The sequence below is a fragment of the Aphelocoma coerulescens genome, chromosome 22, assembly GCF_041296385.1.
Source record: "Aphelocoma coerulescens isolate FSJ_1873_10779 chromosome 22, UR_Acoe_1.0, whole genome shotgun sequence".
NCBI classification, from domain to species: Eukaryota; Metazoa; Chordata; class Aves; order Passeriformes; family Corvidae; genus Aphelocoma; species Aphelocoma coerulescens.
Window position 1 is genome coordinate 4,729,398 of NC_091035.1, and position 27,563 is coordinate 4,756,960.

General features: G+C 61.6%; 1 protein-coding gene across 3 annotated transcripts; it reads right to left on the bottom strand.

Annotated features, from left to right (window-relative positions):
* Window positions 1-988: 988 nt before the first annotated feature.
* On the bottom strand, window positions 989-27,563 carry FGFR1 (fibroblast growth factor receptor 1). Of its 3 annotated transcripts, XM_069035260.1 has the most exons (19): window positions 27,335-27,563; window positions 22,614-22,727; window positions 21,127-21,334; window positions 12,786-13,049; window positions 11,996-12,079; window positions 11,385-11,560; window positions 10,118-10,241; window positions 9,135-9,325; window positions 7,440-7,584; window positions 5,921-6,124; window positions 5,244-5,388; window positions 5,024-5,145; window positions 4,804-4,914; window positions 4,491-4,681; window positions 4,228-4,350; window positions 4,007-4,077; window positions 3,614-3,751; window positions 3,044-3,149; window positions 989-2,957 (listed from the first exon to the last, which is right to left on the bottom strand). In XM_069035260.1, the coding sequence occupies exons 3-19, from the start codon at window positions 21,215-21,217 to the stop codon at window positions 2,781-2,783; spliced, it is 2,463 nt and encodes an 820-aa protein (XP_068891361.1). In that variant the 5' UTR covers window positions 21,218-21,334; window positions 22,614-22,727; window positions 27,335-27,563; the 3' UTR covers window positions 989-2,780. The 3 variants fall into 3 exon arrangements, with proteins under 3 accessions (XP_068891361.1, XP_068891360.1, XP_068891362.1); XM_069035259.1 differs by lacking the exons at window positions 22,614-22,727; window positions 27,335-27,563 and having other exon boundaries at window positions 5,244-5,389; window positions 5,928-6,124; window positions 21,127-21,299; XM_069035261.1 differs by lacking the exons at window positions 12,786-13,049; window positions 22,614-22,727; window positions 27,335-27,563 and having other exon boundaries at window positions 5,244-5,389; window positions 5,928-6,124; window positions 21,127-21,299.

The window sequence follows — 27,563 nt, forward strand, 5'->3', positions numbered from 1 at the left end:
GGTCCCCCACAGCCCTGAGTGGGGCCTGTGGGGTGCTAAGGCCAGTTTTGGGGTATGCCCATCTCCCGGATTTCCCCCACGGAGAGGACGCCTTACCGGGAAGAGTAGAGAGGAGCTGAATCTTCCTGCTGGGGTCCCGCATTCAGGCAGCCCTGTCCCATCAACATCCACGGTTTCTGCTGGGTGCCAGCCAGGGCAGCACCCCGGGGACCCTCCATGCCTGTGTCCCCACGTCCCCATGGAATGCAGTGGGCACTCGGCTGCACGTGCCCCTTCCCCAGCCCGGCAGTGAGCACCAGCAGCTCTGCTGCAGCTGCTCTGCTTATTATCATATTTAATTGCCCTCCTGGTAACCCCAGGAAATGAGCAGGAGACGGTGAGAGCTGCAGTTTGGGATGATGTAAACACGAACTCCAGCTCTCCCCGCGCCTCGCCAAGCCGGTCCCGGAGAGAGCAGTGATTTATGGAGCCCCCCAGCCCCGCTCCCCCCGCCTGGGCTGTGAGTTTAATCCAGGGCTGCAAATTCAACATAAATCACTTGATTAAAAGCTCTACTTAATTTAAAGGGGGTGAGGGATGGGCAGAGTGCAGCTGATCGATTTAATTTACACCGGGAAATAGCAACAAGCAGATGCATTTAAAAAGGCCGGGGAGGCCGGTGATGCTGCAGCTGCTTCAGCTGCCTCAGCTTAACCATTTAAGGGCTCTGGAGGGGCTGGCAGCCCCTCTCACCCCCCCCCCCCCTCCCTCCAGGCACGGTCAGCCACCTCCCACACCACTGCCCAGGCCCCGTGGGTGCAGGGTACTAAAACGTATTTACGGGGAATACTGGAGCCCTGAAAAACAGAATTCCCACAGAACCAGCTGCCACCCTGGCTGCTCCCTGAGCGTCATCTTCCCAAACTGCTGCTTGGATGAGCTTGAGCACCCAGAGCCCTGACAGCCCCATCCCCATTGCCCCTCCAGGGACGGGCCGTGGGTGGCGAAGTCGCGGTTAAAGTCTTTAATAATTACAAGAATTCCAGATTCATTACAGAAGAGTTTACAACAAATAATATTTCTCCATACAAAGGCAAAATAAACTTTTCAAGTAACAGCGGCCTGGCTCCAGCGTCGCGACGCTCCAGTGGCAGGGAGGGAGGAGTTACAGGTGGCCCCTGTCCCGGCCAGGGAAGTGCCCCGTCCGTGCAGGTGGAGCAGAACTCAGGCAGTGGGACAGCCCGGGGAGCACGGACGGGCAGAGCTGGGATGAGGCTGCTCCCCCGGTAAGGCACTGGCAGACATCGCCCGGGGAGCGGGGGCTGCACGGGGGGCGCGTCCCCCGGCCGGGGCACAGCGGGGCTGGACCGAGCCGGGCCGGACCGAGCCGGGCTGGAGGCACGCGGCACCGCCCCGCAGCCCAGCGGGACCCGCGGCCCCCTGCTCCTCCCCAAAGGCAGATGATGGCCGGGCAGGGGCGGCAGCCCTCTCCCCCAGGGCACCGTCCCCATCCCGCAGCGGTGCCCCATGCCCGCACATCAACGTGGTGCCACGGGCACTGGCCGGCCCCAGCCCTGCCGGAGCCCCGGGAGGGAGCGGAGGGGACGCGGGGCCAGGGCAAGGCCAGGCACGTAATGACAACGGATTCCCAAAAGGCATCGACACATTATTATTATTGTTTAATACAACCCCATATAAAACTGAAGCAGCAGCAGCAATTTTTATCGAGGGACCTAAACTGAAATAGGTTTAGAACATAATTTAAAAAAATAAAAACAGCAAAAATAGCAAAATATATGAATTTTTTTTTTATAGCAACTGATATCTACCAGCCACTAGTACCTTCCTACCAAACTGGTATATCTCTGGTAACAACCCTTTTTAAAAAGACATGTAAATATATATTCATATTTATACATATTTTTCGTTATGTACACGGGACTCTGGGTTTAGCACAGGTGGGTTTGGGTGCCTCTGAGCAGTGCTGGGTGCTGCACCCGCTGTGGCTCCTGCCCCGGCTGTGCTGGGCATGGCTCAGCAAAGCCCACTGGCACTGGCACCACGGGGCTGCAGGACCAGCCCTGGAGCATCCCGGGCAGAGAGGGAGCCCCACACCAGCGAGGCTCTGGGCACACTGAGGCTCCGGGCACACTGAGGCTCCTGGCACACCAGTGAGGCTCCCGGCACACCAGGGCACCCAACACACCAAGGCTCCCAGCACGCCAAGACTCCCAGCATGCCAGTGAGGCTCCTGGCACACCAAGGCTCCTGGCACACCAGGGCTCCCAGCACACCAAGGCTTCTGGCACACCAGTGAGGCTCCTGGCACACCAGGGCTCCCAGCACACCACGGCTCCTCCGTCGTGCAGCCGCAGGAACCGGGTGCTGCTCCCAGCTTATCAAGTTCTCCAAGTTGCAGACCAGCCTGGCTCTCTGTGCCCTACCAGGATGTGCCATCCTGGGATGCCCAGCTGGCTCTTTGGCCGTGCACTGCCCATGGGAGAGGATTTCAGCTCAACCAAGTGGGAATACTCAAGCACAGAATTCATGGAAAAGAGGTTTAAAAACAGAAGGAGGAAATGCCATAAAAACACTGGAGCCGAACCCTTTGGGCTGGGGAGAGCTGACACGAGGTGGCAGGAGAAGCTGGCAGGAGGTGGGTGGTTTTGGTTATGTGAGATGCTACGGATGTCTCTGAACCCTTTCTGCAACAGCTCAGCATGACCAGGCTGTGCAGGCAGCGTCCACGGGCATGGCACAGTGTGGCACAGCATGGCACGGCACCCCGGGCAGTGCCACCCTCAGTGTCGCTTCAGTCCACCGTTGCTGTGCTGAGGGGGGAACTTGGGAAGGCACGGCTCATCCGGGAGCGGGTCATGGGAAAAAACAGAGTCCTCTCCTGAGGAGCAGGTGGAGCTGCGGGTGTCTGGAAAGCCGGGAGAATACTGATCCAGCGGCATGGAGAGGTCCAGGTACTCCTGAGAGGGACAAACCCCAAGGGTGGGCTCAGGAGGGGACTGGGCAGCCCCCAAGGAGCACCTCCCCCAGGTGCCACCTCTCCTACCTGGTTGGAGGTCATGGCCACGATCCGGTCCAGGTCCTCCACCAGCTGCTTGAAGGTGGGTCTCTGGGAAGGGACGGCGTGCCAGCAATCCCTCATCATCATGTACCTGCGAGGGCAGGGGGAGGCAGGGGCTCAGCCCAGGGCAAGCGGCTGGGGACCCCCACCTGTGGGAGCAGAGGAGCACCGGGAATGCGGCCCCGTGCTCAGGCTGGGACCCACGGCCAATGAAGATGCTGCTCCAGGGATTTAGGGTAATCCCCTGGGTGGAAGGAAGGGAAACTCTCCTGCCTGCCCTCATGACCTAGGGCTGTTTGGGGAGGAGGATGGACACAGTCTGGGCTGATCCCTGTGCTGGGGTCACTCTGGGATTCCCTCCTGTCAAGGGTTAGTGGAGGGAGATGCTGATTATTGCAAATCTGATGGACTGATGGTTTTGCAGGGCTGGGAACTGCTGGGACTGTAACTCCAAACATCTGCCCATCACCCTCCATGCCCCAGCCCATGATCTGGGCCAGGCAATGGCACTCAGAGACTTCAAGCCCCTCTTCCCCATCCTAGCACTGCACTCACAGCTCGTTGGTGCAGTTGCTGGGCTTGTCCATCCTGTGACCTTCCTTCAGCAGCTTGAAGAGCTCCTCAACGGGCACGCCAGGGTACGGTGACCCACCCAGCGTGAAAATCTCCCACAGCAGCACCCCGAAGGACCACCTGGGAACACAGGGAAGATGCTGGGGCACTGGCTCCAGGGGGCTGACACCCCGCTGGGCCCCAATTTGGGTACGGTTAGAGCTTGGTTTGCTGGGAGGAACAACCATCCATGGCTTCAATTGACTTTGCAGGATAAATGAGTCCCAGCACCAAATACAATTTGGATTCAGAATGTTTGGTTGGCTGACACCAATTGTAATTTCATTAAATCAAGACCAATCCCATCCGTGCATCTCCCCAGCAGGCACTACTCACACATCACTCTGGTGGGTGTAGATTCGGTCGAAGAGAGCCTCGGGAGCCATCCACTTCACTGGCAGGCGACCCTGAGACACAAAACCCCACATTGGCTCCGTGCCACCAGGCTGTGAGGGAGCCTGGGGCGGGGGTAAGCCCTGCATGCATGTGGCACTCCCAGCACAGACTGGAGCATCCCTGGCATCCCCACCCCACAAAGCCCCTCGCACACCACTCACATTTGTCGTCTTCTTGTAGTAATCGATGTGGTGGATGTCACGGGCCAGCCCAAAGTCAGCGATCTTCATCACGTTGTCCTCCGTCACCAGGACGTTCCTGGCTGCCAGGTCCCTGTGGATGCACTGACCGAGCACAGGACCGTCAGCTGGTCCCCAAGCCACTGCACGGTTCCCCACGACGGGATGGGTGGGGTGGGGAGGGAAGGGTGCATCCCCCAGGCCCAGCTGCCCCATCCCACCACAGCCTCCTGGGAGCTCCTCACCTTCTTGGAGGCCAGGTACTCCATGCCCCGTGCCACCTGGTAGGCACAGGAGACCAGGTCCTTGAAGGAGAGCTGCTCCTCGGGGACGCGGGTGGGGTTGTAGCAGTACTCCATGCCCGGGGGCCGCCGCGCCTGCAGGTACTCCCGTAGGTTGCCCTTGCTGGCATATTCCACGATCACGTAGAGGGGTCCTGAGGGGACGCTGTGATGAGAGGCTGGAGCACAGAGTCGGGTGCCAGGCCAGCCCCTCCCAGCGGACAGCGGCTGGAGGAGTGGCAGAGGGGACACCTCCTCCCCGCTCATGCATCCTCACCATCCTGTGTGCAGGCTCCCAGCAGGTTGATGATGTTCTTGTGCTTGCCAATCATCTTCATCATCTCCATCTCAGAGATGAGGTCAGACAAGTCCTTCTCCGTGGCGTCGGCTGAAGTGGAGAAGGCAGCAGTTAGGGGGTGCCAGGCTGGGTTGCAGACCCTGGGCCCCAGCCAGGGCTGTGGCATCATGCCAGGACCACCCTTCTCACTGCCACTTACACTTGAGCATCTTCACCGCCACCTTGGTCACACGGTTGGGCTTGTCCTTGTCAAGGCCGATGGCTTCTGCCAGCACCACCTGCCCGAAGCACCCTTCTCCCAAAGGCTTGCCCAGGATCAGCCTGGTGGGAGAAGACCCCGACGCAGGGGCAGCAGGTTGGTCCCAGCACCAGCACCGCCATCCTCACCCAGCTCCCACTGGGGCAGGGCTGGACCTCACCTGTCCCGGGGCAGCTCCCAGCGCGGGTCCTCGGGGAGCTCGTACTCGGAGACGCCGGCCAGCATGGGGGTGCCGCTGGAGGAGAGGCGCGAGGGCCGCACCAGCATCACGCCCGAGTTCATGGATGAGCTGGAGTCGGCCGACACCTGCGGGGGGACCGTGGGTTACCTTCACGCAGTGCCCGGGCCCGCGGCCGGCTGCCCCCGAGGGGGGAGATGGTGATGGGAGCCCTCGCACCCGCCCCTGCCCGCAGGCCCCTGCCCACCCTGCCCCTGTGCTCGTCAGTGCTGCTCCCCTCGGTGGAATTTTTAATGACTCTCCACCATGCTGTAGCCCAAAGTGCACAGCCTGGGAGCTCTCCCATCTCCTCAGTGGGTTCCACGCTCTGCTCAAACCTTAAACTGTTGTAAATCCTCCTGGTTCTCCTCATGAGCCCCGTCAAGGGGGGATGAGGGGGAGCTGTGCAGCCCCCCCCCCCATCACTGTGTTGCCATCGGAGGCACAGCCTGGGCAGTCCCCATCCCACGCCACGCCCTAGTGGGCACGGGGTGCAGTGGGTGGCATGTGCAGCAGGGTGAGACGGTCCCAGGTCATCCCATTCCTCCTCCCCCACATCCCCTGGGAAGGGCTGGGCTCCAGGAGGGGCAGTAGGTGCAAACAAACCCCCTCTCTACTTTCTGTTACCTGTCTGCGCAGGGGGATGCTCTTGGCCAGCTTGTGCACGGCCAGCTGGCTGTTGAAGTCTGTCTTCTTGGTGGTGCTCTTCAGCTTGTAGATGATGATGGTCACCACCATGCAGGAGATGAGGAAGGCCCCGATGCAGTAGATGATGATCTCCAGGTAGAAGGGAGATGTCATCATGGTTGGGGTGTCTTCAATAGCTGGGTCGGCGTGAACAGGGTGTTTGTTAGCACCCACCAGCCCAAGGGAGTGGCACTGGGGGAGCCCCTGGCTCCTCCCCAAGCTCAGTGGGGACATTGGTGCACCAGGGACTGGGGGCTGCCCACCCACCCTGGCAGGGAAGGAGTGCAAGCAGCCCCCAGCTCATCATCCCCATGGCCAAGCAATGCCTGCACCACATCTGCAGGAAGCCCAGGGTGGGATGGGGTCAACTGGGACAGGCTGGAAGTGGGGGGCCTGAGTCACCCCACAGGGACATGGCACCATGGGCACCTCCGGGGACAGGTCTCTGTCCCAGCTGCTCTGCCCACATTTGGGAGCTGCAGGTGCCTCAGGATCTGGGGTCACTCTGTGCACGTGGGATGGGAGGGGGTGTCTGGCAGTGTGGAGGGCTGTGGGAATCCAGGCCTTACTGGAAATGACTGGGGAGAGCTCGCAACAGAGCAGCCAGGGGCACTCTAGTGGCAGTGACCTGCTGTGGGAGCCTGGGATGGCAGAGAGAATGGACCCCACAGACCCTGCTTTGGTGGCTGAGGTGGTGTTGGAGCCACGAACAGCTCAGAGCCCGCAGCCATGTGCCACGGTCCGTGGTGAATCCGGCAGGATGGGGCTGCCACTGCACCTTCTGCACCCCCAGCCTGACACCCCCAAAGAGCAGAGCCTCAGAGAGAGGTGTAAGAGGGAGCTGGAGATTCCTGTCCCACCTCTGAGCACACCTGGCTGACAAAGCAGTGGCTGATAACTGGGAAAGTTTTGGCTGGAAAGCAATGACCACGCAGCACCCCAAAGACTTTCCCACAGCTGTTATCAGGCTTTGGTCCATGCATTGATACCGAGGAGCAGCATCAATGGGGACGGGGCAGCCGTCCCCGCAGCGCAAGCACACACAGCCCCCGGACGGTCCTGCACTGCAGGGCAAGGCCAGGCCCTGTCAGGCAGCAGGGAAGCACTGCCAGCACCCCCAAACCTCCCTTGGTGCCCCTCTGAGCCCTTAGCACGGGCCTGGCCTGGCCTGGGGGTGCGGGACCGTCCTGCTCCGGGGGAGCAAGCCCTGGTTAAGTTCCCCGGGTATGCATTGCCTGGGCCAGGGAGAGAGCGGGGGGCAGACCCCAACTGGGGTGGAGGGGGGCACAGGGGTGGGGGGACACTGCCCCATCCTGCTCCAGCTGCAGAGCAGTCTCACAGCACCCATGCTGACCCGCTCTGACAGGGCAGGGGCCAGGAAGGGCTCTCTCCCGGACCACAATGCATACATTGGAAAGGAGGGAAGAAAGGGAGAGGAAGAGGAGTATATACCTTCGAGAACTGTCAACCATGCAGAGTGATGGGAGATCCCAATAGAATTACCCGCCAAACATGTATACTCCCCAGCATCCTCAAATGAGACATTCCTTAAGTGAAGGACTTCCATTTCTTTGTCTGTCGTGTTAACGCCAGCCGTCTGGAAGGAAAAATGGAAGCAAAAAACGGAGAAGCAAACGACATGAGATCTTCTGGGAGGAGGCCAGAGAGGAGGGAGAGCCCAGTCTCATTTGCCAGACCCCCGGGGAGCAGACAGAGACCACTGCAGACCTGCTAGAGAGACCCTCGGGATGACCACTCATCCCGGCGGACCTACGGAGACGCTGGTTAAAACCCTTCACCACACTGAGTGTCCTGCCCATCCGAACATGCTGGCGATGGGCTGCATGGAGAAATCAGCCCAGGCAGAGCCGGCCGGCTGGCTCGGGGGACGTGGGGAGGCACAAGGACAGGGATGGAAGGATGGAGATGAGAGAATGGGGATGGGAGGACAGAGACAGGACAGAGACAGGAGGACGGAGACGGGAGGGCAGCACAGACAGGGGACGCAGCACTGTGCCAGCCTGCCTGGACTGGCCTGACGGCAGCACCCTCAGAGACCCAGGTTCACTGGTGCCAGACCCAGCAGGGACCTGGGTAGCTCTGGTGTCTGCGTAGTGGGAAGGGCAACACACAGGAGAGACAGCAGGACACAAGAAAGACATCAGCACACAGCAGAGACACTGGAACACACACAGAGCACAGCGCCCAGCCGGCCCCACTGGGTATTTTTCCATGGTTGTTGCACCAGAAACACAGCAGAAACAAGAGAGCCCAGAGTTTTGTTTTCCACCGCCAGGCATTCTTCCGATTACCTGTGGCCAGGGGCCTGGTGACAGTGAGCCACGCAGACTGGTTGGCCTCGCCAATATAATTGGAAACCTTACAAACATACTCCCCGCTCTCCGCCTCTGTCACATTATACAGGGTCAGCACCTCCGCATCAGAGCTATTAATCCCCGAGTGCTGGAACAGACCAACAACATGGAGTCACATGGATGTGCTCAGCAACAGCAGCGTCCGGAGGGTCGGCAGCGGCTCTGCCGGGGCAGGGGCTGCTGCCCCCACACCCACAGCTGGGTGGGAGGATGGGGCTGCTGCACACGGGGGGTCATGGGAGCAAGGAACAGGCAGGCATGGGGGTGTAACCCTGCTCCCCCTGCGTCCCAGCGGGAAGGGGCACAGCTGGGGATGGCTGCATGGAGTCACAGAATGGGTTGGAAGGGACCTTTAAAGGCCACCCAGTGTGACCCCCTGCCACAGCAGGAACACCAGCTGGACTGGTGGCCAGTCTGCCCGCTGAGCGGCACTGCTGGGGTGCAGAGGGGGCTGCTCGCACTGGGACGATCCAGGGCTCAGCTCCCAGCTCCAGTGCTGCGCTTGCTCCCTGGGACAGCCCACCCAGCCCTGTGCTGTGTGCCCTTAGGGCTCCAAAGGGACCGCAGAGCCAGCACAGCCGTGGCACAGGACAGCCCTCCCTGCTCCCTGCCGGCCAGTGATGGCTCTGGGGCTCCAGCTGCCCCGAGGCCAGTGGTCCCCAGGCCCAGGTGACTCCTCTGGCCCATCCATGCAGCTGCCACCGCCCTGCTCCTGCCCCAGGGACAGGGAAGCCGGGGGCTGTGGCTGGAGCCACTTGGCGTGTGGCTTTACCTTCAGGATCTGCACGTAGGGCAGGTTGTCGGGGCCAATCTTGCTGCCGTTCACCTCAATGTGCTTCAGCCACTGGATGTGGGGCTGAGGGTCGCTGTACACCTTGCAGACAAACTCCACGTTGCTGCCCAGGGCCACTGTCTTGTTGGCGGGCAGCCCTGCCTGCAGGATGGGCCGGTGCGGGGACCGCTCTGCGGGACCAGGAGTGGGGCACCTTACAATGGGGTTTGGGGTGCCCTGCTGCCCATCCTCAGGTGCACCCTGCAGCCCCCTCATGCCCAGGACCCCTGGCTGAGGTGGACACCAGTGCACCCAGCGCAGCATTGGTGTCCCCTTCTCCAGGAGCCTGCCTGCAGTGGGGTGAGAACATCCAGGATGAGGGGACAGGTGAAACCCCAGTGAGGGGACAGGTGAAACCCCGGCGTGGGGACAGGGACATCAGCACCTATTGGGAGGGGTCAGAGGTCAAACAAACCTATGGAGGGCCCCAGCCCTTAACAAAGTGGCTGCCACCGTGGTGAGTCAGCATTAACAAACCCCTTTGTTCACCTCGCTGACTGTTCCCTTCAGTTTGCTCAGTGTAATCAAATTAAATCACATTTTTAATGGTTCATTTACTGGCATTTAGAGCAGCTCCACATGTGGAACTGCTCAGACCAGCCTTCCCAGCTGGGAATTATGGCTAATAAGGCGATTAGAAAAAGTTTCTGTCTGGTCTATGAAATTATTTTCACCACAATTAAAAATCCCCAGAACGGGGTGGGGTGAACCTTCTGCCTGGCCGGCTCGTTGCCCGCTGTGGAGCAGACGTGCACACCGGGGCGGGAGGCCACGGGGGTGGGAGGTGGCCGCAGGGGTGGTGGGCGAGCCCCTTCCCTGGGAGCACAACCCACCCGTCTCTTCAGGGTGCAGCACCCGTTCCTGCTGGGGAAGGTTTGGGGGGACGAGGATGTGGGGTGAGCCCCCAGCCCTGTGCTTCTCACCCACGACATCCAGCTGGTAGGTGTGGTTGATGCTCCCGTACTTGTTCTCCACGATGCAGGTGTAGTTGCCCTTATCGGACGGCACCACCGAGTCCATGATGATGCTCCAGGTGGCCTGGCGGACCTGGGGGCAGGGGGAGCACAGAGCCGGTTACGTGCAGCACACGCGAGCCCCAGGTCCTGCTCATGCTGGAGCTGGTTCAGCCCCCAGCACGGGCAGGGCATAAATCTCCCTTTGAGGTCACCTTTCTCCTTCCCTACACAGGGGCCATAATTGCTCCCAGCTGTCCCAGGACAGCCTGGCCACAGAGCCAACTGTGCCGAGAAGCAGATGTTGTGAGCCGAGCGCGATGGGCTCGCCTGGCGTGTGGGGACATCCCTCTCTGGTGGCCCCCATGTGTGGAGGGAACAGACCAGCATTGTTCCTCCTGTAAGAGCTGCTTCCCCGGCTGGCCCTGGGGTTCAGACCCCCACTGCTCCCCACGGCCAGCTGGCCCTGTGCTGGCCCGTGGGCAGGTGCAGCCTGGGTGCCCTGCACCCGGGACACTCTGTGGGTGCTGCTGACCCAGTACATCCCCTCTGGGAGAGTCTCAGTGGCTCTGCCAGGCAGAGTACTGCCCAGGTCCCTCTGGCCACGGGGCACCAGGAGGCTCTCCAAAAGCCAGCCCTGTCACTGCTGGCTCCAGCTGTGGCTCCTTGTGGCACGGATGCTGCTCCTCCCATGGGCCTCGTCTGCAGCAGCAGCAGCCCCACTGCAGGACTGGAGCTGTGAGAGGGGAAAGCTGAGCCGCCACCCCACGCAGGCGGCATCTGCAGCCTGGCTCCGCTGTGGGCGCTGGGGAAGCAGCACTGAGCTCCTCCTCAGCTCAGGAAGACAATGTGGCCCCCAAATGTGGGCTGGAGCACCCCTGGTGCTGGTGCAGCCTCCACCAACCACTGCTGGGCATGGAGGGGCTCCTCCAGCCCAGGGTTCCTGCGGATGCCCAGACCCCTGTCCTCGGCAGGGGATTAGGGGGAGGTGGCCGAGCCAGGCGGGCTCCTCAGCATGAGCCCCCTCCCCCAGGGCTGAGCTGGTACAAACATGACCCAGAAGCAGGTCACTGCCGTAGGGCCACTCCCAAACAGGAATGTCAGAGGGGCCCATCTGCCCCTGCCGGGGTGGCGTGGACAGGGGCTTGGTGCCTCTTAAGCCGCAGAGCCCCTTCCCAGTCCTCCCCCTCCCCACGCAGAGCCAGGGGCTGCTCCCCCAGTGCCCCGGCCCCCGTACCTTGTACCCCCCGATGCGGTGGTCAGGCTTGAACTCTTTGCCGTTCTTCAGCCAGCGCAGGGTGGGGTTGGGTGTCCCGCTCGACGGACACTTGAATTTCACTGTTTTGGCAGCAGGGACAGCGTGGAGCTTCTTCTCCATCTTCTCGGGATAGGTCCAGTATGGAGCAATGGCCTCTGGGGAGCAGAGGGAGGGCTCAGCACGGCCGAACCCAGCAGCCTCCCACTCCTGGAGTAACCCCAAGGATGCCCAGGGCAGGGCTGAGACAGGAATTTGGGGAGATGCCAGCAGCCAAGGCTGGCTACAGCAGGGAGGGGAGCCCTGGGACACAGGGCATTATCCACGAGCCACAGCAGCCCTTTCCTTGCGGGGTGGATGTTCGGCTTACGTGGCTCCAGCAGCGGTGACCCCAGTGCAGCCGTGCTAGCACACTCCCTGCTCTGACCCAGCTGCTTCGCCCACTGCACCCAGACCTGCTGTCCCCACTGCACCCTCACCACTGCTGGGTGCCCTGGGCTGCCTGTCCCACCCCTGGGCGATGCTCGTGTGTGCCCAGCCTCCCGTTGCCTCGCCACAGGGCAGTGCCATGGGCAAACCCAGCTCGCACGTACGGTTCGGCTTGGTGTTATCCGCCTCCTTCTCCTCCGACGAGGAATCATCTTCGTCATCATCATCCTCCGCAGAGGGGAGAGCGTCTGCAAGAGAAGCGACAGCCCTGCTGAGTATCTGTGTGTGAGTGGACCTTTGTGAGCAGGGCTGACAGGGACCGGAGCGTCGTGGGGAGGTGGCGGGGGCTGTGCCCGGTGAGGCAGGAGGGCAGGGCGGTGCTGATGCCCGGCAGGGGCATGGAGAACTCGGGGAACACTCTGCACAGTCCCCAGCACAGCCAGAGCCAGCAGAGCCCACCATCCCAGTGCCTGCAGCCGTGAACATCGTGAAGAGATTTGGTGTCAGAGGTGACCAGAGTTCCTCACCCCGCATCCGGTGCCACCAACACCCCTGGGGTGGCAGCCAAGACCCCGCGAGCATAGACGTGTCCCCACCTCGAGCGTTCCTCCCTCTCCAGCCTCACACTCCATCAACACCAGTGCAGACCGTGTCTCCCACCCAGCACGTGCCCCTCCTGGGCAGGCCCTGCAGCCCCCTGCCCCCTCAGATAAACGTGAGATGACCTCGGGCTGCTTCTCCCTGCACTGCAGCGGCCAGGAAGCCACGGCGCCACACTGGAAACTCCTCCGGGCACCCGCAAGCTGCAGGTCAGCCCCAAACTCACCGCGTGTGGCCAGTGTGTGCTGGCGAGCGTGCAGGGGTGTGCAGGGGCACGCAGAGGCAGCCTGCTCCTCGCTTCACAGCCCGGCCCCGCGGCTGCCCCTTCCCTGCACAGCCGGGGCAGCTACGAACCTGAGATGTTCACGGAGAAGTAGGTGGTCTCGCTGCCCGAGGGGCTGTTGGTCATGCAGGCATAGAGCCCCGAGTCCTCGGGCACCACGTCCCTGACCTCTACCTCCTCCCCGGTGATGCGCGTCCGGTTGTTCTCAGCCAGCTGGACGCCATCGCGCACCCAGTTGATGCTCTGGACGTCATCCCGCAGCCGGCAGCGCAGCTGGAGGAGGTCACCAGGGTGGGCTGAGTAGGACTCCACTTCGATTTTTGCTTTGGGCAGAGCTGGAGGAGTTAGGGGAGAGAAGAATAGGAAAAAAAAGGAGAAAAGGAATAGAGACCAAAGAAAAACCATGCTGCTGCTGCTGCTGCTGCGGCCTGGTTAATGAGGCGACATGCGCTGCTGAGATGCTCCCGCTGCTGGGACGCTCCCGCTGCTGGAATATTCCCACTGTGGCACCGGGGACCCCAGCCCCCAGGGGATGGAGCTGGCGGCAGCAGCAGAGCAGAGGAGAGGCAGAGGCAGAGGCTGCGAGCACCCCAAGCAGCACCAAGTGCTCCCCTCCACAGCAGGACCTGCTCAGTGCCTGGGCAGTTCCAAAGCCCTCACCCTTCTCAGCCCTTATGGAGCGTGACAGGGCAGAGGCTTCCTAACGGGGGAGAATCAGGCAACTTGTGACAACTCAGGCAGTGCCGCTGCACGGCAGGATCCAGCCTCTCCCAGAAGCATCCCAAATCCCTGCATGGCTCTGCCGCACTGCAGGGGTCTCAGGATCCCTACCACCACAAGCGGGCAGCCAGCAAAGCAGGCCAGGGCCCCCATGGCACCAGGACCCTCACCCTGGTTAGAGCACGGCGGGGCGGGGATGGAAGGGCAGGGGCTGGGGGCTGCGGCAGGACAGCAGGCAGGGAGCGAGGCAGGACAGGTCAGCCCAGGGAGCTCTGGCCAGACAGGTGCCGGCCATGGTGTTCCCATCCACAGCATTCCCAGGCAGGGGAGCTCAGCTCCCCGAGGTGACACTTGTGTGAGCAGCACAAAGATCCTTTCTCTCCGTCCTGCTGTGATACGATCTCATCTCTCTCAGCCCTGAAGTGTCCAGGGCTCTGTCCTCAAGTACCGCCCTCCATGATGGGTGGCTCCTGGTCCCAGGCTTGGGGAAGATGCTGGGTTTCAAATCACCTCTTCCAATTCCACAGCCCAAGGAAGGGTTCAGGCTGCTGCAGCTCTGCTGAGGCTCCCTGTGATGACGTGGGTGGATGCAGTGTGATCGTCATCCCAGACTGAGCTCCACGGGTTGGCAGGCACAGCTCCAGAGCCCAACTCTTCAGGCACCCCTTGACCTCTGTCTCCTCCCAGTAATGTGTGTCCAGTTGTTCTTGGCCAGCTGGATGCCATCGGGATGCTGAGGGAGCAGCATGAAGGGGCACAGGGCACTGTTGCAGATGCTGCTCTCAGGGGCAAGAGACTGGGCTGGAAAATCCCAACAAACGCAGCAGAAACAGCCAGGAAACATTCAAGCTTCAGCTGATCTGTAGCTCGAGGGCTGAGCCCCTCAGGATTTCTGGGTGCCCAAGACAAGAACAACCTCTGCTCCTGGCTCTTCACATGTGCCCTGAACAGCCACAGGGCAGCTTGCCCTGGGCCAGTGGCTGTGGAGTGAGTGACACAGGGTCTCTACTGGCATAAAACGCCCCAGAGAGGAGCCAGGGTGTGCGGGCAGCGCAGGGCCAGGGCCGGCAGTGAGGCCTCGCTCCTCCCTGCTCCTCCCTGCACCCAACAGCCACTCCGTACAGCCAAAAACGAAACCTCGGCTCTCCAGAACTGATTCACCACACCGTGACCTGCACTTCACTTTCTGGCCTCTTGTCTTTGCCTTGGACTGATGAGAAGCTTCATGGGAAAAACATTCACAAGCAGCTCCAGAGTTTCTCCTCTTTCTTTTGCTCAGCACTTGAAGGAAAACAGTGGGATGGGGAAGAATTCCCTTTCCTCAGTTGCTGTAATACCAATGCCAGGGCTCCAGTTCATCCGTGAGAGGTTACAAAACATTTTAATGTGGAAAGGGAAGACCACTGGGAGCCCCTTTGGTGGTGGGGAAGGGTCTTACTTTGCAACCCTGTTTCCCCCTGATTTTCTCCCACAGGATGGGCACTTCTCACAGCTCTGATTTGTGTTTCAAGTGATTAGTCACAGGCATCTCCGAAAGCTCACAAAGCAGCAGTGACATCCCATCCTGTCTGTCTGAACACCCTGGGTCTGGGTAAGGCCACATCCTCCTGCCTGTCCCGGCTCCCTCCTCACACCGAGCAAGGTCAGTGGGCAACAAACAGCCATGAAAACCCAAACCAGCAGGAATCCAGTGCTGCAGCCATATCTGCTCTTATCTGGCTCCCAGCTCTGCCCCTTCCCACGCACCAACAAAATTCCCTATGGAACGGAATAACCCTGCAGGGAAACCTGGGTGGTGGCTCCTCCTGGCCTCCAGCTCCACCAGCACCCCACAGCTGCACCTGTGGAATGTGCAGAGGCAGCCTGGGAGTGAAAAGGTCTTTGGACGGGGGAAAATTTTGGGGGACCCCAGCCTGATGCCAGGGCTTGAGGAAGCAGTGATCCAGGTTCAGGAGGGTCCCTTCCCAATGGCCACAGGTCCTTGGGTACCCTGTGCAAGTCCCACTGCTCTTTCAGACCCCTGGGCGTGAGGCCAGATCCCCTTTCAAGGCTTCCAGCCCCCTCCTCCAGCCCCACAGAGCCAGGGCTGGTTTGCATCAACAGCATGACTGGGAGGCACGGAGGTGTCGAGGTGATGGACGGAGAGGGGAGGCAGAGGGCACGGCAGGGCCCTGCCCTCGGTCACCCACGGCACTTCTCTGGCACTTGGGATGAGGCGGAAAACGCGGCATGGTGGGAACGGCCTGGGAAGGAATTCACAGGCTAATGAGCATGTCCAGGTTTGCTCAGCCTCTCGGCGGGAGCGGCGCTTGAACAGCGCCATGGCCCTGGCAGGCAGAGAGCACCGTGGCTGCCGGGATGGCACAGAGGCACCGGGCACCGGGATGGCAGCGGGGGCACTGAGAGCTGCTGGTGTGAGCCGTGGCACTGGCGTGGCCTCCACTTTGGTTAATGATTGCTGGACTCATTAGCCTGATACATCTGTGTCTCATGTTCTGCTTTCCTGTAACCTAAACCACAGCACTGGGTACGGCCCCACAGCACAGCCACATGGAGATACCCCATGGCAGAGCCCCTGGCCAGTTGCCCCCCATGGGCACAAGCCAGGCCCACATGGGCCACCTCTGCAAAGGTTCATCAGCCAGACAAACACTTGGCTCTCATCCCCGAGGCTCTGGGTGCTCCTGGCACTGCACAAAGGTCGGTTAGTGGGAGTCCTCACTCCAGCTGGGAGCTCTGGGGGCGGTCACAGCCCCTTTGAGCAAACAGGGTGACAGCGAGGAGAGCAAAGTAACACCAGTCCCACAGGCCTCGTCCCATCCCAGGGGACAGGAGGGCTCATGCCCGTGGGGAGCCCTAAGGTCCCCAGAGAGGCGAGGGGCAGCGCCAGCTGATCGTGCCTCCGTGAGCACCCCCAGAAGCAGCACAGTGCCATGGCCGGGGCAGTCACTGCGGGTTTATTACTTTATTCCAGCTTTGAAACAGAACCGAGAGCAGAGCTGAGCCCAGCGAGCACTGGGCAGATGGAGAGTGTCACCAAGGGCATATAACTGTCACCGGCTCCCCCGGGGCTAGCCCCTGACAGGGACAGCAGGGACAGGGACAGGGGGCAGCCCTGGGGACAGGAGCTGCACGTGTTCATTGTGCCCCCCAGGCTGGGCACACACAGCGGGGAGCCCGGGGTGCACCCTGCGAGCGGCGAAAGCCACAGGCTGCGCTGGCCATGGCGATGGCGACGATGGCAATAAAGGGGCCAACAAAGCGGCGCGGGGACAATGCGGGCGGGGGGCGCCGAGCCGCAGGCGCCGGTTGCCCTGGAGACCCCAGCGGGGCTTTCCGAAGGTATTTCCTGAAGAAAAAGCACACACATGCCCGGCAGCCCCACTAATCCCAACAGGAAGCGCTCACCGGGACGTGGGGATTGGCTTCTTTTTGATTTAAAAAGCTCCTCACCCTGCCGTGTGCCCCCAGCCCGGCCTGTGCCGGGGGCATGTCCTGAAGGGCAACATCCTGGCACCCCAGTTGCTCCCAGAGCCGTGCAGATCCCTGGATCCCCTGCTCCAGGGAAAGGCTGCAGCAGGGAGATGCCAACAGATGAGCATCGCGGGCTCAAGGCACACGCGGCTCTCAGATTGCTCAGGGCACCCCCAGCTCCTCCTGTCCGAGCCAGCCCGGGGGGCCACGGGCTTCTCCACACCCTCCGCTCCCCGGATGCCTCCTCCGCAGGGAGAGCGGGATTTATGTCCCGCTCCAGGCCCTCCCGCTCTCCCAGCCTGCACTGCAAATGAAGCAGCACTTAATTAACAGGCGTGTTGGGAGTTTGCAAAGCTGTCAGGATAAACCCACCCCTTTTCCCCGGGGCCCCCCCGGCCATGCTCAGAGCTCCGCAGCGGCTCAGAGCCCTGGAGGCAGCGGCTTGGGGCACAGACACCTCTCCATCAGCTCCCACCAGGCATGGGACAGACGGGGGTCACAAGAGAACACCCCAATCCAGTTTTTGGCTGGCTTTGCCTGCCCCTGGCTCACCGCCGGAGCTGGGTGTCCGTTCCTTTGCTCACATCCCTCCTGCACAGCCCCAGGCTGTTGCACAGGGGGGGCTCGACAGCTGGCAGCCCGCAGACACTCGGGGACCCTCCTGCTCCCCCCGGCGTGGCTCCGCTCACCCTGGGACAGCTCCACAGCCCAGGCTCTGGCAGAGCACGGCTGCTTTTCCCAAAGACTCATATTTCTTCTTTTCCTCCTCAATTAAGGGCCAGAGTGACAGCATCCGAGTGGAAAGGCGGGAGGATGGAACAATGCCGGCCCCACAGGCTGGGAGGGGATGGCAGCGGCATGATGCCCTGGAGGACACAGCCATGCCTCGGGGAGCCGGGACTGGGCGGCTGCAGCACCGGGGTCTGGGGGTGCTGCTGGGCCCCCCGAGCTCTGGGAACAGTCCTGGGCTGCTGCCATCAACAGCAGAAGCGCAGGAGGCTGCAGGCTTGGCAGGGAATCTCTGGGCTGCTCGTGGGGCTCCAGCAAGGAGTCAGCGCCTTCAAATGGGATCCCCTGGGGCTCCCCGAGGCACTGGGTGGGAGACACCCAGAGCTGCAAAAACAAGGGGAGACTGGACAGCAGGGAAATGGGGAGAGGGACAGAGTCGAGGGTCAGCAGTGCCCTGGGAAGAAGCGGGGACAAGCCAAAGGTGCTGCCTGTGGGGATGCTGGGCTCCCCCAAGCTACCCAGGCTGAACACATGGCCTGCCCCGGACCTCTGGCTCCGGCAGGGTGTGGAGCAAGACCCCCTGGACAAGCCGGGGACAACAAAGCCCCGGGAGCCAGGGCCCCTGCTGGCCCCGCAGATGGCCGGGGGGGGTTAAGCCTGTGGCCAGCTGGGCAGCCAGCAGCCCTGGGAAATGGGGCAGCCATTGGCCCCTGCCCCATGGGGAGGGGGCTGCAGCCAAACCCCCTGTGCTTTGGAAAGCAGATGCACCCCCCGGGGAAGTATCTGCTGCACTGGGGCAGCTTTGGGGCTCGGTGTGCCCCAAAACCAGCTGCCCAAGGCAGGAACCCCCCCAGGACACGGCTCCCCACAAAAATCTGCTCGGCCACTCGGCACCCCCTGCAGGGCCACGGCAGCCCCCTGTGAGGAGATGCCTGAGCAGTGGCTGGGACAATGGCAGACAAGGAGAGAGGGAAAAAACCTTGGCAATTTTCTGCAGGTTTCTATTTAACCTGGAGACAAAGAGCAGCTTTGTGCAAGGGAGGGACAGAGGCTGCGCATGGAAATTTCTTGGCTTTTCCCCTTAACCAGGGTTTTTTCACCACCTCCATATTTAGGTAACTATAAAATGCAGTAAGTGCCCGTTAATATTTTATTTGCTCCAGATTTTTTGGTACCAGGAGGGAGCCCCTGAGAAGCAGAGCTCCCAAACTCCCTCCCACACCACAAGGAGAGGGGGCCACAGCTGAACCCCCCTCCACATGAGGCCGGGCCGCTGACCGGCCGCGGGGGATTACTCCTCCCTGAGAAGGGAGCTTAGCTGCCTCAGAACCGGGAGTAAACTGAAACCCCATAAACATCCAGAACAAAGTCCGGGAAAGCTGCTGCCTCCACCACAGAAGGGACCGAGGGCGGCCGCTGCTGCCCCCAGGGTGATGGGGGGATGCTCCTGAGTCACAGTGCTATGGGGGAAGGACAGAGATGTTGGCCCCCAGGACACGATGGCCCTTGGCATGGGAGCTGAACCCCATCCACAGCCCACGGGACCCCAGAACCCCTGGGGCGGGGTCGGAGCCTGCCCCTGCGAGATGCTGGTGGCTCAGCCCTGGCTGCAGGTCCTGGCCCAGCACTGGCTCTTCCCATCCCACACGTCCTGCTGGGAACATTGTGTTCCCACCAGTCGGCTCCCGAGCCAAGGGACGGATTCTGCCCCAGCCGGGCTCCTGCTGTGGCACTAATTGGGCCGCCCTGGTGAGAACCGTGTCGGGAAATGTTTCCAGAGGTTATTGTTAGCCCTGGCATGAGGTTGGCGAGGAACCAGCTCCCTCCTCTCCAACCTCTCCTCCTCCACTGCCACCGCCTGACGCTGTTCCCAAACCCTCCAGGGGCTGTAGGGCTCCTCACGCACCCCAAAATTCACCTGTGCTCAATCAGCTTCCCTCAGCCTGAACACCCCAACACCTTTCCCAGTGCCACAGCCGGGGCTGGGGCTGCAGGTGCTGCTCTCCTGGCAGCACAGAGCCATCCTTACCCCAAACACTGCCAGGAAACCTCTTCCAGGAAGAGCAATCTCCTGAGAAAAACATGTTTACCACTGTCTACCACATTGTTTACAGATGCGGGGAGCAGGCACGCCAGTGGAAAAATGTCAGCAATGGTCCCTGTGAGTGAAGCTCTGCCCAGGCTCCTCTCTGGAGCTGCAGTTCCCCTGGGACCGCTCATGGCTCCAGCTGTCTCCTGGGGTGTCACCTCACAGGGTGTGACCTGTGACCAGGGTACCTGCTGCTCCAGAGGTGCCAACCCTGGGAGCCAAGGGCATCACCCAGGCATCTCCCACTGGGGCTGGTGGGGCTGCAGCAGGGGTCACTTCCCGGCTGCCAGCTCCCACCCCAAGCCCTCAGGGGACCCCAGGGCACCACACAGCACCGTGCCCCTGCCGGCCACAGCAGCAATCTGCCTCTCAGGGTTCTGCTGGGAGGAAGGGGGAAGGGGGAGCGAGTCTTAAAAAGCAAAGCAGTGCCCACAGACCAGACATTCTTGGGTAATTAGAACCAAAAGGAGTGAGTCGAAGTCCTGCGCAGCACTGCCAGGTCTGGTTATTCTCTGCCTCGCCGAGGGCCGAGGCTCTGACACGCCGGAGCAGGGCTCTCCGCCAGGGCCAACTCTGCCCAGGGCCAGGCAACCTACTTGGCCCATCTGCTGAGCCCCCACACTCCAGAGCTGAGCCAGGCTGAGGCAGGAGCACCCCTGGCCACTGCCACCAGCCCTGCACTACTCCTGGGGGACAGCAGCGATAACGAGGGAGGGCATGTCCTCCTCAGGGGCTATGCACTCCCCAGCCCCAGTGGAGCAGAGATTTGGACTGCAGAAATCACCTGAGCCATCCCTGGCTTTGAGCCCCACCTTGGGCATTCCCAGCTGGGAGCAACACTGGAGCATCCTGAGGGTTTCTGCAGGGTGCATTCATCCCTAGCACTGCCAGCCGACAAAAGCTGAACCAGTACCCTGCACTCCAATCCCCACCAGCTGAGCCCAGGATCACCCCAGTGGGGCCAGGCAGGGTGGGAGCAGCCTCACACACATCCCGGATTATAAATCGTCACAGGGGCACAAAAGCCATGGCATGGAGTGACCCCAGCGGGGGACACAGCCCCCAGGGCTCTGTATCCTCCTCCAAATCAACAGGTCGGGGCATGCCATAATTTTTCTCCAGGTTTAAAATGTCTCCAGACACTGCTGGAGCCACACACCCACTTCTGTGCCCACACAAACCACTCTAGGACAACATGTGCCATGTCCCCAGAGGCACCAGCTCTCAGGCAGCCGGGTGACACCCCAGGTGGCACTGGGGACATGCTGGTGGCCCCATGGCTGGAGCACACGCCAGCCTCTGCCTCTGCTGCAGGGAGACCAGCTCATGTCGCCCAAGAGGAACACAAAGGATGAGGAGCGGGGGCTCCCGGTGCGGCTGCATCGGGCTGTGCCTCTTACCTTGGTCAGGCAGGGTGGGGGCCGGCCGGGCAGCGGAGAGAGCGGCTGCGACCAGCACAGCCCAAAGGATGAGGCACCGCCAGGTAAACATCCCACTGCTGCAGCTACTGCTCGGCGACTGGGCTCCGCAACTCCCACTCCATGGGGGCCCCAGGCTGGCCCCGGGTGGGCGCAGGGGGGTCTCCACAGGGCTGGCAGCCCCTATGAGCTGTAAAGGAGGAAAGCAGAGTCAGGGCAGGGCCAGCTCCCCCACATCCCACCATCCAGCACGGCTGCACGGTGGGATGTGCTTGCCATGACAGGCGATGCTCCTCCTGCATCCAGCCCAGACAGCAGGATGTCCCTGGGTCACAGGATGTCCCCAGACTGCAGTGGCAGGTCTCCACAGACCCCTCAGCCGCCTGACACGACCTGGCACTGACTGGCAGGGTTATGTTTCCCTGTGCAAAAGCGCTGATGTGTCAAGAGTGAAACCACTGGTGAAGCAGAACCGAATGCAGCAAAATTTCCCCGAATGGTGAGAGAAACATTAACGCCAGATAAAGAAAGGGAGGTTCCTGCTCTCCTCTTCCTGCACTTTGTCAGGTGTTGCTGACCCATGGCTTCACTGAGGGAAATCCCTTATCCAGAGCAAAATCAGATATTGTCTGTGCCACCATCCATCCCAGCAAAGCAGATCTCACTGCAAACTCCAGCCCCCTCCATTCCCTATAGGATCTATAGGGCACATAGCAGCCATCCCCACGGAAAGGAGCTGGAGGGTCAGCCAGCTGCGGCTGATCTCTTTCCATCAACAGCTGTTTTTGAAGTGGCTGTTTGGGGAGAAATCCCCCAGCTTCCATGGCCATTTCTGCAACTTGCTCTCGTCCCTGCCAGCTCTCACGCTGGGCTCTCCAGCCCACCCATCCCCTCAGGTCCCCATCCCTTTCCAGGGGACTGCTCCCTGCAGGGCAGCTTTGGAGCTGGGTTCTGGCACAGGGAGGCCCAGCAGAGCCCGATCCTGTCTCAGGGTGCTGTGGGGGTGTGCCCTCCATGGCCTTCATTCCTCCTTCCCTCTGACCATCCCTCCTTCTCACCATGCCAGGAGCATGGAGCTCTTCCAAGACACGTTCCAGGAGGACACTGGAGCCCGAACCCAGCCGCCCCCAGCCAACTGCTCCGAGCCGTGTGGATGGGAACAAGCCCCTGTGCTCCACCCCCGCGCCACATCTGCACCTCGGCAGCAGCCTGGGATGAGGTCCCAACACTGGCCATGGCTAATGGTCCCGCGGGCTCTGCCGGAGCGCTCGCCGATGAGATCCTGCCCAGCATTGCACAACCCGCACAGCCCCGGCCAGGGCGCTGCTGGCAGCCGGAGCTCTGGGAGAATTACAAGGACCAGGATGTGGACAGGACAACACCACCCCACAAACCCTTTCCCAAGGCACCTCCCGGGGTACAGCTGTGCCTCCAGGCCCCACAGCCCTTGCCAAGCATCCCGAGCTCACCCGGTTCCTCTCCCAGGGGACGTGTGCTCCCCGCTGCCGCGTGCGGTGCCGTTCCCAACCTGCCGCGGGAACAGGCGCTTCCTTTCGCCGAAAGGCGTCAGGCTGAAGTACACACTGTTAAAAACAGTGAGTAATAATCCTAGTGAGTAATAAACCGCTACTCATCCTCCCCACGCACTCGGTCTACGGAGCTCTGGCCTCTGCCTCTCCTGCTGTAGTGTGAGAGCAAGACCCTGCGCTCCCTGTGCCTGGAGCGCTGCCTTTTCCCCAGGGATGGGCTGAGCAGCCACAAGCCCCAAAGGGTTCAGATCCTCCAAAGAGCCTCTGCACCCAAAGGAAGCCCAGCTGGGGTGTAGCTGTGGGGGCTCCAGCTGCCTCCTTCCTGCCCAACTGCTCTGGCTCTGGCTGGCACAGGAATATTTGGGACCCAAACTATTGACAGAAGGAGTTGGGCAGGGAAAAGGGTGCCCAGCAAACATTGGCATTATCTCCGACACCAGCGCTCCCAGGCACTGGGTAGTGCTTGGAAATAGTTATCGAATGTTCAGGATTTATCAGGGTTTGGAAGGGGGAGGTGGAATTCTTTGACGGGGGAAAAAAAAAAGTCTTTGGTATTTCTGGAAATTATTTTCTGTCTCTCAGTGGCTTTGTTTATCGACAGCACATGCTCCCCGGAACATGCCCTAATGCGGAGCGTCTGCGTGGGCCTCCCGAGCCGGCCCCGCGCCGAGGGGAGGGATGGAGGGATGGAGGGGAGCCCAGTGCCTCCAGTTCCTGAAAAATGAGTCAGTGCTGGCTCGCGCACAGCAGAGCCCTTCTCCAGATACACCTCGGAGCGGGTGCCTTCCAGCTGATTCAGGGGCTTGACAGCAGCATATTTCCATGGCGTAGGGATCACTCGGCAGCACAGAGCTGTCCCGTGGCTGAGAGGGTCACTGGGAGGAACAGAGGGAAGTGTGCCAGGACCCAGCAGGAGCACACAGAGATGGTTGGCTTCCCAGGGCGGTGAGGGAGCGCGCAGCAGCCATGGCTTTGCTGGAGGGCAGCAGGACCGGGACACATCCTGCCCGCTCCTCCTGGACGGGTTCAGCAGCACCCAAGGGAATCACAGTGCTCAGAGATGCTGAAGAGGTAGCACAGACCCTTTTCCTCCTTTCCAAGGGAAAAGGGGAGACTGGGGAACCCCAAGACACCTGCCCTCATGACTCCTTGGTGTCCACACGGGAAGGAGGAAAGGAAGTGGGGAGAGTGCTCCTACCTGTGCAAACAACAGCACGGCTCTTCTCCGTGTTTATACAGCTTTTATATAAATCCCAACAGGAAACCATTTGCTCGGGAGGATGGCAGCTTGGGCAGGGTGGGTCTCCAGCTCCTGCCGGGCACTGGGCACCGTCCCCACTCCCCGCGGCCCCGGCACACTGCAATTTACTGCTCTGGGGTGGACTCAAACAACTAAAAATGGAAGCAGCTAGAGAGGAGCCAGGGCTAAGTGCCCCTCAGAGACCTGCCTCCAAAACTGCAATTACCACCAGCCATTACACCCACGGAGCTATTTTGGAGTGGTGATGGACAACCCTGCACCCATCTGTGCACCCTCAGGGGGCACATGCTCCCTGTGGACCACGAGAGATGTTCTCACACTGCCTTTGCACACCAGTGTGTCCATGAGGAGTCTTGTGCAACCTGTTCCCCCACTGTCCTCAGGGACCCTGAGGGCTGCACTTTCACTCCTTGCATCTCCCACACCCCTGAGTCACAGGGCTGAGCTGTCCCAGGGACGTGGCACAGATGGGACCTTCCCACTCGGACAGCAGATGGACCCCAGGGTTCTGAGCTGAGTGGTTCTGTGTGGGGAAGCCCCTTCCTGTCCTGTGGCTCATCTCTGGAATGCATCTGAGGTGCCAAACACAGGAGCTGGTGCTGGAGCAGAGTGTCCAGCCAGGGCTGGAGCCCTGTGACATCTGCAGGGGAGCCCCGATCTGATCCCTGTGTGCCCGTGCTGCTGGCCGTGATGGGGGGTGGCTGCTGCCATGGGCTTGGTGGGGCTGGGGCCTCCTTGGCCTCTGCCTCCCTGTTGGGGCAGAGATGGCCCTTGGCACTCACCACGCCAGAGCGGCCGGGCTCCCTTGGCACCAGCAGCCAGTGGGGAACACAGCAGGCAGGAAAAGAAGAGGGACAGGCAAAATCCAACAGGGAGAAGAGTCTGAGCTCAGCTCCAGGGTCTGCACAGCATCAGGAGCCTGAGGTGCGGGACTGTGCCCAACCAGGCACAGTCCCTGTCCCTCAGGAGGGGAGGTGGTGACTGCCAACAGACCACCCTGCCTGGCATAGATGCCCCCCAGCTCCAAAACACACGAAAAGAGACTCCTTTTCCTGTGAGGTACAACAAAAGCAGCCCTCCAGCTGCCCTTGGGGGAGGAGGACACGCCAAAGGCACAATCTGTGGGCGACAGGACCGAAGCCTTTCCTTCGCCCAGTGCTCCGTGCCCCAACCTGTGGCTCAGGTCAGGAACCAAGTATTTGCTGAAATAAAAAGCAAACACAATTGCAAATGGAACTGTAGGGAAAAACTGTAATGCTTAAAGCAGACACATGCTTGGAAAAATAAATATCCAACTGTGCAGCCTACAGAGCATGTTAACCCTTCCCAGCTGGCTGCCAGGACTTAGGGCTACCGGGGGCATCTCCAGCACCGAGCTGTGGGCAGGCATCCAGTGGTGGGAGAGCCTGGGACATGGGGCAGAAAGGACAGGGAAAGGCCCAGCCTCACCCACAGATCTCCGTAAAACCATCTCAGTTCTAGAAGCATCCTCACACTCAGGGATCCCTCCCTACCTGAAGACTTGATTTTCAGATCTACAGAACAACCATTGGTACCTGAAAATCTATACTGGGCTGGTCCCCTGACTGCTCTGGGAGAAGACTGGTCAAGGATAGGGACACTGGGACATGGTCACAGCCTGCCATCCTCTGGAAGGGGCAGAGACCCATTACCCAACCTGGGAGGGAGCTGGATGGGGTTTTCACTGCTTTCCACTCCTCCAAGGAAAGCCATTGGGAGTGCAAGGACACACATTTGCCATCATGTCCAGAAGCAGAAGGTCCCCAAAGGGGCACAAAGCTGGACTTTGGGATGGGATGAGCATCAGCAAGTGGCCCCTTCCAGCAGCCTGGACTTGGGGGGCTTCACCTGGGGCTGAAGACAACACGGCTCCTGGCTCAGATTATGTTTTTAGGTGGGTAAATAAAGAAGGAGCTCCAGTTCACACCTGAAAGTGACCCTTCCCACACGGCCAGGGCAGGCACCTCGTGTGCGGAAAAGCCCAGACGATGCTCCCGCTGGCTGCCTTCACCCCGGCACCACTCGTGCCTGCGCCCTGCTGGGGCAGGGGTGATTTATTTTAATCCTCTCGGAGCAACACAAGGAAAAGGCAGCAGTGCATGCCAGCCAGCACAGGGATTAAGGGAGGAAGTGCTCCTGAGTGGGGAAGATGGCTGCTAGCCAGAGCAGGGGGCTGCAGGGCCCACGCTCCTGCGGCGTCCCTGGGCGGGGGGGCCGTCCCTGCGCCCCGCTCCTCTGTGCTGGCATCCAGCTTGTCGGCACCCGGAGAGCTCCAGCCAGAGCAAACCACCTCCTCCGCCTGTGCACAGCCCCAGTTTCCCTCTGGCCGGGACCCGGCAGCCTCCAAGCCCGACCGTTCCTCCCCGTGAGCCGCTGGGTTCACTGAACTGTTTGGGTTTAAACATTGCCGGGGAGGGAGCTGCCCCGACCAGCTGCGATCCAGGACACGGGGCAGTAACTCAGCAGTCCGGGCAGAGGAGGAACGGCGAGGCAGCTCCTCGGCGTCACCTGAACACGGACACGCTCTGCTCCGTCCTCACACGAGGCCAGCGGCCACCTCTATGACTCCCGGCCCCAGAACTCAGAAAAACCATAACCAAACCCCTGTGCAATCAAACGCTCCCGGTGCCGAGGGCCACCGCACCGGCCCGGCGGTCACCCGCCATCGCAGGTGTCGCCGCCGTCTCACCGCACTCCCGGCACGTTCGCCGTGGGCGGACGAGCGGCTCCCAGAGCCCGGCACAGCGCTGGGATGCGGCGGCTCCGGGAGCCCCACCAGCCCGGGCACACAAAGGGAAGCACCAGCTCTGGGACGGCGATATTCCAGCGCCTCCATTCCCGCTGACCGCCCCGGGAACCCAAAACTGAAATGCAACCAAATCCAGCTCCTTCTCCATCTTTTTCTGGAAGCCGCAAGGCTCCCGCTCAGGTACTTTTCGGAAGAAGGGGCCAGGCAGCGACTCGGAAAACGGCCCCCGATTCCCGCCAGGCTCCCCCGCGGCCGAGAGGGGTTTCGGGGTTGGGACTGTGGGGTGGTTCCAGTCTCGGTTCGGCCGATGGACGGGTTCGGATCCGCCGCCTTCCGAAACTGCTGCCCGCCGAGCGGCTGCACTCCAGGAGCGGCCCTGGGGCCCCCGACTCCCGCACACCGGACGGCCCCGGTGCCCGCAAACCCCCAGGTCCCTCAAAGCAGAGCCTCCCCCGCGCCGGTGCCGCCGTCGAGCCGCCCCGCCAGGGCAACGAGGCGCATCTGGGGGGGTTCGGGGGCGACGGAGCCCCGTCCCCCGATCGAGCCCCCGTGCCAGCCCCGCGGAGCACAAAGCGACGCCCCGCGGTCCCGGTGCCGCCCCCCCCGCGGAGAGCGGCGGCCGTTACTCACCGGAGCCCCGCGGGCGGCGGCGGCGGCGCGGTGCCGCCGCTCCCGGGAACAATGGAGGGGAGCCCCGGCCGGGGCGAGAGGCGCAGCCCCGCCGCCGCCGCGCTCACAGCGGCCGCCCCATGGCAGCCCCGGTCCGGCCCGGCCGGCGGAGGCGGCGGGAGGCGCTCCCGGAGCCGCTGCCGGACGCGCTCCCGAAGGCGCGGCCGCCCCGACGCCGCCGCTGCCGCTG